The 9474-nt window shown below is 41.6% G+C and overlaps 1 protein-coding gene across 3 annotated transcripts in view; it reads right to left on the bottom strand.

Moving 5' to 3' along the window:
* Positions 1 to 1797: 1797 nt before the first annotated feature.
* LOC111972741 (RAC-alpha serine/threonine-protein kinase) overlaps positions 1798 to 9474 on the bottom strand; it is a 76047-nt gene continuing 68370 nt past the window's right edge. For 2 of the 3 annotated variants that reach the window (XM_023999803.1, XM_070446566.1), the window contains exons 3-14: positions 7603 to 7731; positions 7281 to 7395; positions 6800 to 6926; positions 6543 to 6674; positions 6401 to 6466; positions 6221 to 6289; positions 5870 to 5995; positions 5620 to 5748; positions 5242 to 5456; positions 5072 to 5159; positions 4866 to 4968; positions 1798 to 4672 (exon numbers count right to left, since the gene is read on the bottom strand). In XM_023999803.1, coding sequence (XP_023855571.1) covers positions 4593 to 4672; positions 4866 to 4968; positions 5072 to 5159; positions 5242 to 5456; positions 5620 to 5748; positions 5870 to 5995; positions 6221 to 6289; positions 6401 to 6466; positions 6543 to 6674; positions 6800 to 6926; positions 7281 to 7395; positions 7603 to 7731 — 1379 coding nt within the window. In that variant the 3' untranslated portion in view covers positions 1798 to 4592. The remainder of the gene's footprint in view (positions 4673 to 4865; positions 4969 to 5071; positions 5160 to 5241; positions 5457 to 5619; positions 5749 to 5869; positions 5996 to 6220; positions 6290 to 6400; positions 6467 to 6542; positions 6675 to 6799; positions 6927 to 7280; positions 7396 to 7602; positions 7732 to 9474) is intronic. The other variant, XM_023999804.1, reaches the window with a different exon arrangement.

The following is a 9474-nucleotide window of genomic DNA, read 5'->3' as shown; positions in this document are numbered from 1 at the left end:
TGTCTTTACCACGCCCTTTTGGGTGGCCTGTAAATCCGCGCGCCCGTACTTATGTAGTAGCCATCAGTAGGCTATTCATTAGATGTGGTTGCTGAAAGCAAATCACAACTTTAGAAACTGTTCATAGTTATTATTTTTCCGCTGGAACCTCTAGCGCCAAAATCCGTAAGAACTACCAACATCAAAACAGCATTAATGCTGCACGCATTAATGTTGTGTTGATGCTGCACGCATTAATGTTGTGTTGATGCTGCACGCATTAATGTTGTTTTGATGCTGCACGCATTAATGTTGTTTTGATGCTGCATGCATTAATGTTGTTTTGATGTTGGTAGTTCTTACGGCACTGGTTAAGTTGCTTGAAAAAAAACAACTTTTGATTATATTACTTATAGTTTTCACACTACAACCATATTTACATAAATCCCAATGCATTTCAGGGGCCATAGACTTGAATGGGGAAAAAATCTAGAATAAGCTAGAAAATACCATTCCATTTAATATAGAAACGCTAAAACGTRCAGACCGGTCTGGAATAGTGTGCTTGTMTACAGCTTTTTGATACCATTTAAATACTTTTTGAACTAGAATTGTTTTAAATCTGCATAAAACTCCATAGGCTTGAATGAGAAGTATTTGAATTCACCACTTGAAACGTTAAAGCTACAAAGGATTGTTGCTATTTACATTTGCATAAAAGCCCCATGGACTTTAAAGGCCAAATTTGGACTTTAAAGGCCAAATTTGGATTCACCACTGATCTTGATCTATTTCAGCAGACTGACTAAACTTTTCCTACTTTATAACCCATAAAGCTTGCTGTATCCCCTTTAATTTCAATGGCGGAATGCAGGCTTCAACATTCTAAACTGAAACCATTGAGAATGTTCAAACAAAAACATTTTTGAGAGCTTAAAAACACATATGGCTTATGATGATATAGTACTCACTCTTGCTTACTATATATACTAGTCCACTATAATAACTCCACACCTACAAACCACCCCAAAATAGGTCACTATAACACAGCCTATGAAAACCCTTTTACAGCCATAAATACTTAAAGACTAGCAAGCACACCACATTTACTTCAGTAAAAATCCTTTTCTAGTTGGTGTAATTTCTGTTCATGGTCAGTTATAAATTGTGATTTCAATCGGTCTCCTGTAAAACTATGAYGTCATGTATGATTTTAGATGCTTCATTTGGCTACATGTGCCAACACAGTCTAATGCCTAACCTTTCATGTGTTTTTTGTGATCATTTAGCTTTATCCAAGATGGGCCTATGTGTATCAGGAATAACTGCATAGAGTGAGTGCAACCTTTACCATTGACTAAATACAATGATAGACTGCATAGCCTTTTGAGCCAGACGATGGCGCACTATGCATGCCATATGGCTTTGCTGAAACAGAGCCTCCTTGAGGAACTAGCTGAAGAATTAACATCACAATGTAAATGCAAAACATCCTTCAGATCTATAGGAGTTTTTTTTTTAGAAGGTAGGGGCTAGGGGTCAACTGAGAATTCAGCAATTGTCTAATGTGTTGCTCCATCCACATCAAGCTCCAGCACCCAGCTTGGCTCACAGCTGGACACTAGCACACTGGACTGTCTCCCTGGACATCTGCTCCCTATTCTGGGCCATCTACACTTGGCTCTGGACCTCCATTGTCAGCCCAATACAGATATCCAGAGGATGGGCCAGCAAATGATGTGCTGGACAATATTTTTTAGGCTACTTGATACTCTTTATACAAGTGGGGAGCTTAGAGTTAATTGAAAGAATCGAAAATCACCCAAAAAAATCTTTATTTCTGAATTCCAATTAAAAATACCACACACAGTGAGGGAAAATGTTATTTGTTCACAAAAGCTGGTGCATTCAATTGTTCAGTTTCTCATCTACTAAGGGGGCAAAGGAAATGAAATAACTTAAGAAAATGTTTAACACCCCCCTGACAGGGTAACTCATCAGGGGAGGACCGGTCCCTGACCGGTCGATAAGCAACAATTAGGTCAATGATAAAAATAAATGGAATGTGACAAAATTAAATATATGTTTTCCATTCATTTACAATTTATTTTCCATTAATTATCAATTGTATTGTTTTGTGAAAATTCCAAACCATTTCCTCTAGAAATCATTTATATTCAGACTAAACTAAAGGCCTTAACACTTGGCAAACCTAGAATCTGGTGGATCAGGACAAAGTCAATTATCTTCTTAATTCTTGAACAGTCAATCATTTTAAAGCTAAACGTAGATATCCTCACTTGGATTCAATTAGGACCATTGAGACACATTGAATTGTTACCCTCACAGACCTGTCCGCACAATCTCGTGCACACACACAAATACATACAAAATAAATGGTCATCCTTCCTCGATGGTGGTCAGTCACAGCCTGTTTGGTGTGTTTCACTTGCAACAGTAACGGTCTATGTACAGTAGCAGTCTGTCTGAAAGGTACTGTAACAGTCACTGAGGTGTTGCTAAAAGCATTGYGGAGAAAACACCCAATAACCGGAAAGGATCACAAAACAATAGAAAAAGAAAATGTACACAAACAATCACAGAATAGGCTACCTGTTGAGAACTAACAGCAAAGAGAAGGTCATTTTATTGGCAGAACATTCACAATTAATTTTGTACACTCAATCCCAAGGTTCGAATCAGTACATGCCTTTCAGATGATATTATCCAGGCTTCAGTCGGTGCTACTCCGATAAGGGTCAGGGCAAAACAAAGCAGAAAGTAAGGTTGTAAATCTCTCAAACGAAACGAGACTTTGGTCACAGTTCTAGCTAAGAYGGATATTAATTTCAAACCATTTATTTTGTTTCAGCATTGCCCTCACGAGGACGCCAGTGACAATGTCTGCCTCCTTTCCCCTCACCATGGCATGGTGTTATTGCACAAACTCTCCACCAAGCTAACAGTCTTCAGAATATTTTCCAGAACTGAATCATTGATGAGAGTTTTGTTATACATTGTCCGGACTGTGACTGTTCTCAATAATAGACAATATTTGTGGAGAAACTGCTTGGTTGGTAAACTTTTTTTTTTTTTTTTAAACAAAAAACTCTACAGGCAGGTGAGCTTCACTCTTGCGTAGTTTAAGCTATGCATGTGTGCACATTCAATGGCATGCTGGTAGAAAAAGACATATGTTTTCAACAAGTTGATTTATTTTATCAACATGTAGCTAGCATGATTTTCTGCTAGATATAAAAAGTGAGTTATATTACTTCTCATTTCAATGTACTTTGAAGTATATGTCTACAGCTTTGATAGAAAAATATAAACCAAGGACCAACTCAACATTTGTTACAGGGTAAATGGATAGTGCCCTTTCTAGAAAAAACAAGTGTGTGTGTGTGTATGCATGCATGCATGTATGTATGTTACACACACACACACCTAGTCATTTCACCATAAAATGTATCAGGAAAATACCTCCCCTACTGTGGTTGCAGCAGCAACTTTACAGGAATGAACAAGATTGCTATTCACATGATTTCTCATGAAAACATCTATTTCACTAAACATAAATGTAGCCAATACACCCATCAAAAATGTCCTTTGGAATTCACAAAATGATGTGTGGATCATACTCTGTGCTTCACTTTACAGATGGTGTGATCCAGTAGAGCCAACTGTTTTCTCGATACATTGTACTGTAGTCACTAAGGACAACTGAGGCCAGTAACACTGAAGAAAAGTAGACGGCTCATTCCATACACTCCATTTCAGTTCTTTAGCACTTACTCCTACTAGAAGGTGTGTGTGTTAAGGAGGGTCAACATTTGAGAGGTGAGAGACTGCAGGGTTATGCTCAGAAGGCACGAAATGGGAGAAGGCAACAGGAGGTGCTACGGGAACTTGTTCAATAAGAACACATATTTTCGTTTTCTATTTCAAAACTTGTTGCTCCGTGGTGTCCTACTGAACACAACCCAGGTGTAGAGCTTTAGTGTTACCTCTCGCAAACATGTAAAACCTGGGAGTCAGAGCACAATGGCAGTGGTGGCTAGTAGATGGAGATGGGAAGGACTATTTCTACAGATCACGCTCTGATGTTTCCCTTTGCTCCATCAAAATATAAAGACAATCATTTGGAGAAATATATAGTGTACCGTTTAAAAAGCTAGTTTTCAGAGAACGCTTATGAATGTGCTTCTCTTTTGAGGCTAGCGGCATACGTATCATTGACAGGAACATCATGCTGCCATGAAGAATTAGGTAGGTCGGTCACCACTGTGTCCAAGTGTGTTGCTTTCGGCAGGCAACAGAAACCTCCCCTTAAGCAGAACAAGTACGGTATTTGAAACACTGGTGACACCAAGGTTGACTCAATAGTTTATAGTGACCTTTCTCTCATTGTCCATCTGAAGAGGAGACCAGGATAAGAAGCCACGCTAGACAATTGAGATGTGCACCAACAATTACAGCAAAATAATAAAAGTGAAAAGAGGTCATAGATGGCCTGTGAGGATGTGTTCTGGTCAGAGGTTGCTGTGTGTGGGGTCAGGGTGAGAAGGGTATGGTCCATAAGAGAGTGAGGAGAGGGAGTCTAGGTTTTTGGTTCAGGCTGTCCCACTGGCAGAGTAGGAGAACTGAGGGAAGTGGGGTCTCCTGTCGCTGTCGAAAGACTCCATGCTGTCATCTGGGAAGGAAAGAGAGAGAAAGTTAGAGCACAAATCATTAAAAAGTAACATTCATCTTTCAAAGCAAAAAACAAGGTCAAAATGTGGTTTATCTAGTAGTATGAACGCTACTAAGCCAACTAAGGGGAGTCGATGTCCTATAAATCCATAAAATCTTTAAGCAACGTTTTGTTGAGTTGGGAGGGAGGGTACCTTGTCCTGGAGGCGTGATTGTGATGGTCTGCCCGGTGAACTCCACGTCAAAATAGCGGGTGTCCGTTTCCGAGGTGACCTGGGGCTTGAATGGCGGGACCAGCTGAGAGGAAAGGGGAGGAGTCATGAGTGGGCACCTGCCTGTCATAACACTTGCCATCACCATGAGAACAATGACAACACATAGAAAGCTTAGGATACGATACCTTCTTCTCGTACACATCTTGCCACTCGATCCCAGCGAAGAACTTGTGCTGCATTATCTCCTTGGCGTCATCAGGCCCTCCACCTAACCTAAAGAAAGGAACACACACACAAAGTCAGTGTGTACACACACACACACACCCACCCACCTACACACACACACACACCTTACCTCTGCTTGGGGTCCTTCTTGAGCAGACCAGAGAGCAGGGACTTTCCCTCAGGGCCCAGGGTTCTAGGAAAGCGGATCTCCTCCATCAGGATCAGCTCAAACAGCTTCTCATGGTCCTGGTTGTAGAAGGGCAGCCGACCGCACATCATCTCATACATGACCACACCCAGACCCCACCAGTCCACAGCACGACCGTAGTCATTGTCCTCCAGCACCTGTGTGTTGGAAAGGGGAGGTAGAACATGAGCGTCATGTACATGTGGGTGGTAGATCCTCTGGAAGGGCTTTCTAACCTCATCCCTATGTCTATGGTAGTGGTCCTGATTCACTGATAGTTTTCGATCAGTGGAAGGAAAGGGTTGATGGGTAGGTGTTTACCTCAGGGGCCAGATACTCTGGCGTCCCACAGAAGGTCTTCATGGTGACCCCGTCCTTGATGCCCTCCTTACACAGGCCAAAGTCTGTGATCTTTATGTGGCCGTCTTTGTCCAGCATCAGGTTTTCCAGCTACAGTAGAGAGGGTTTCACAAGGTGAGTTCGAGAACAGGGAGGTTCCTACTTGAACTTGTCCAATAAAAACACATTTGTATTTTCCCTTGCGAAATGTTTTCACGACTCCCTAAGTCACCTTCAGGTCCCTGTAAACCACATTCTTCTCCAAGTGGAGGTAGTCCAGCGCCGACACGATCTCCGCTCCGTAGAACCGGGCCCTCTCCTCGGAGAACACACGGTCTCGCGATAGGTGGAAGAACAGCTGGGTTGAAAGAGATTGTTATTGTGTCAATTCAATTTACAGTCACATAAATCCGAACCATTTCCCCCAACCTTACCGATATTAAGATCACCATCATACGATTGTCTACCATGTAAGATAAGGAAYCATGTCCACTCTATTCATTACGGTCCATCTGCAATGTTCTGAGTATTTCACCTCACTGATAAGGCCTTTACATCAGGTAAAATGCAACAAAGTACTCACCTCTCCTCCATTGGCGTACTCCATGACAAAACACAAGCGGTCGTGCGTCTGGAAGGAGTACTTCAGACTCTTTATGGAGCGGATGAAGGAAGAGCACAATTAGGTTACCCATTTATATTAGTATAACAGTAAACAGAGGGAACAGAGTTTCTATTGGACACCAATGGAATGGTCGCTCACCGTTAAGAAGGGGTGTTTGGAGTTCTGTAGTACTCTGTTTTCAGTGAGAGTGTGTGCTACTTCATCCTAGAGAAGACTAAGGAGATGAGCTTGATCCAAGAAAAGGAAATACCAGTATATACACACACACACATCTACTCACTTTTGCCACAATCACTTCTTTCTTGAGGATTTTCATAGCGTAGTATTTTCCGGTTGCTTTTTCCTTCACCAGGATAACCTTCCCAAAAGTGCCTTTTCCCAAGAGTTTGAGGTATTCAAAGTCATGCATAGTCTAGGAGACAAAGTGTTAAAAACAAAGAGTTGGATAAACTTTATTTTACCACATCTAAAACCCTGCCACTGGTATTTGCCTTACAGCAACACAAACGCTGAGAACAGAGGGTTAGGTGTACGCACCACTTTGAGTTTGGGCTTGGTGAGGTACATCTCCATGTCCATGGGGTCTGGTGAGGAGTCCATCCTCTCCTCCTCCTGTTTCTGCAGCCCATCAGCCACCTCCTGGATGGCCTTTGTCCACTGCTCCCTGAGGACGGAGGGAACCAGAGGTTGGATGACTCTAACGTGTGTGTGACACATTTATTTTTGTGGGGACCAGAAGTCCCCACAAGAATAGTAAACAACAATTTGAGCAACTGGGGACATTGTTAGTCCCCATAAGGTCMAATGCTATTTCTAGGAGGTTTAGGGTTAAGGTTAGAATTAGTGTTAGGGTTAGAATTACGTTAAGGGTTAGAAGCTAGGGTTCGTTTTAAGGTTAGGAGCTAGGGTTAGGGTAAGAGCACAGGTTAGGTTTAGGGAAAATAGGATTTATAGGACTGAATTGTGTCCCCCCACAAGGTTAGCTGTACAAGACTGTGTGTATGTGTGTTTAACCTACCTATCCTCTGGACTCTCCACATGGAAGGTGCGTTCTATGACAGTGGTCCACTGTAGGCAGCGGATGATGAATGTGTTGGGCTTGGGTCGCTCAGTCTTCATGAGCTGACAATCTGCTGGTCATAAGGAAAAAGAGGGAGAGAGCGGGAACGAGAGCGAGATATGTCATGTGGTGAACCATCAGGGATGCATAGAATGTAGTGCAGGGCAAGAACAAAAATGTGCAACCTCTGAGGTACTTGAGGACCTGAGTGGAGCTGCACTGCTCAATTTGTGTGTTAAATATTGTGATTAGGGGGGAGAGTGTCAGAGGGTTGCCTTACGTGCTACTGAGAAGTTATTGAGTGGCGTCTCCAGTTGGTCGACGTCTTGCGGTCGCTCCTTGTACCCGATGAACGTACCGTCTCTCTTCAGCAAGAAATACCTGGGCCTCCAGGTCTTTATGTACTCTCCTGAGAAAGCGAAAGAACCATTTAACAGATACCCTTCAGCCAATTGCATGTATTACATCAGAAAGGAGACTACTCAACCTGTCAGTGCAATCCTAACCCTAACCCAGTCTGAAGAGCTAGTAAGTGTGTGAGAGAAAGACTGAGTTTGGTTGACCGCAAACTTGAGGCATTTGTCCTGGTGGTTTCGACGAAAACAGAACTTCCCCTCATAGGCCTTTTCTATTTTTTGTATCTCCCCTTTGCACTGCATGTATTTACTGTATGTGTCTGTTGTACTGCCTTCCTGTACTGTACCTTTAAGAMAGGCAGCTAGTAAACAGGGTCTCCGATATGTTCTTCATTTATTTTTATAACCGCGACTACGGGTACTTCTGGTAATCAACAACCATATTCTAGAAAACAGGAAGTGACACACTAACAGCACATTTAGAGAAAAACGACACCCCAATCAGGTGTAGTGTCGGTGCTGCTGCTGACTCATCTGTTTACTGCTCAATAAGGGCGATAAGATGAGATTGGAATCTTCGAAAAACAGTTTCATTTCACACGCACATTTCATGCCTAGCGACTAAAGCAGATGAGTATGTGATGCTCCTAGGGCAAAGTGACCTAATGAACAAGCTGTTGCCTTATAAAAGACAATCCATACCTATTAAGTGTTGTTGCATGGTGCCTGTCCAGACTCATTTACCAATGCCACTCATCTGAAACCCATATCTTTGCAAACACATAGGCCTAGGGTTAAACTTGCGGTAATTTATGGCAACTTGGTCATTTTTTTTCTTTCCAATTGTAGTCGTATATAGTATTATTTTTTTTATATCTCTGTGTCAATATTGTCCATAGGTTTCAAGAGAAAAGCCTAATTGAAAAAAGCATCTAAATCAACAATGGGATTACTTTCAAATGTACTTTTTTCAACATTTTGGTGACAAAACATTTAAAGTAAAATAAGTGTGAAAAAAAGGCTATTTCATGCAGAAATCCACACACACACACACACACACACACACACACATAAATGAATGAAATTGTATTTGTCACATGCTTAATCAACAACAGGCTACAGATTAACAGTGAAAAGCTTACTTACGGGTCCTTTTCCAACATTAGAGTTTAAAAAAATCATTATGAGGTATAACTAATGAGAAAAATAGCATGGTTATATACAGGGAGTATGAGTACCGATGTGCAGCAATAGGAGGTAAACGAGGTAGCTCTATAAATATACAATGATTTCGGGAAAGTATTTAGACCTTAAACTCCCCACATTTTGTTACATTACAGCCTTTTCTAAAACTGATTAAATAAATGTTTTTCCTTAATCTACACACAATACCCCATAATGACAAAGTGAACAGGTTTTTAGAAAGTTTATAAAAAATAAACAGAAATACCTTTAGTATTCAAACCCTTTGCTATGTGACTAAATTGAGCTCAGGTGCATCCTGTTTCCATTGATCATCCTTGAGATGTTCCTACAACTTGTTTGGAGTCCACCTGTGGTAAATTCAATTGATGGGACATGATTTGGAAAGGCACACACCTGTCTATATAAAGTCCCACAGTTGACAGTACTGTGGGACCTTCCCCAACCAGAWACCGTGGATTGATTGCAGCATTCGCGCAAAACTGAAAGCGCAAACCACTGATTTTAATCATGGCAAGGTGACCTGAAACATGACCGAATACAAACAGTGTAGCTATTCCCTCCGCAAGGCAATCAAACAAGCTAAGCGTCAG

The sequence above is a fragment of the Salvelinus sp. IW2-2015 genome, linkage group LG14, assembly GCF_002910315.2.
Source record: "Salvelinus sp. IW2-2015 linkage group LG14, ASM291031v2, whole genome shotgun sequence".
Classification (NCBI taxonomy): Eukaryota; Metazoa; Chordata; class Actinopteri; order Salmoniformes; family Salmonidae; genus Salvelinus; species Salvelinus sp. IW2-2015.
The sequence above is the reverse complement of the archived record's forward strand: the minus strand, read 5'-3'. Positions and strand labels throughout refer to the sequence as shown.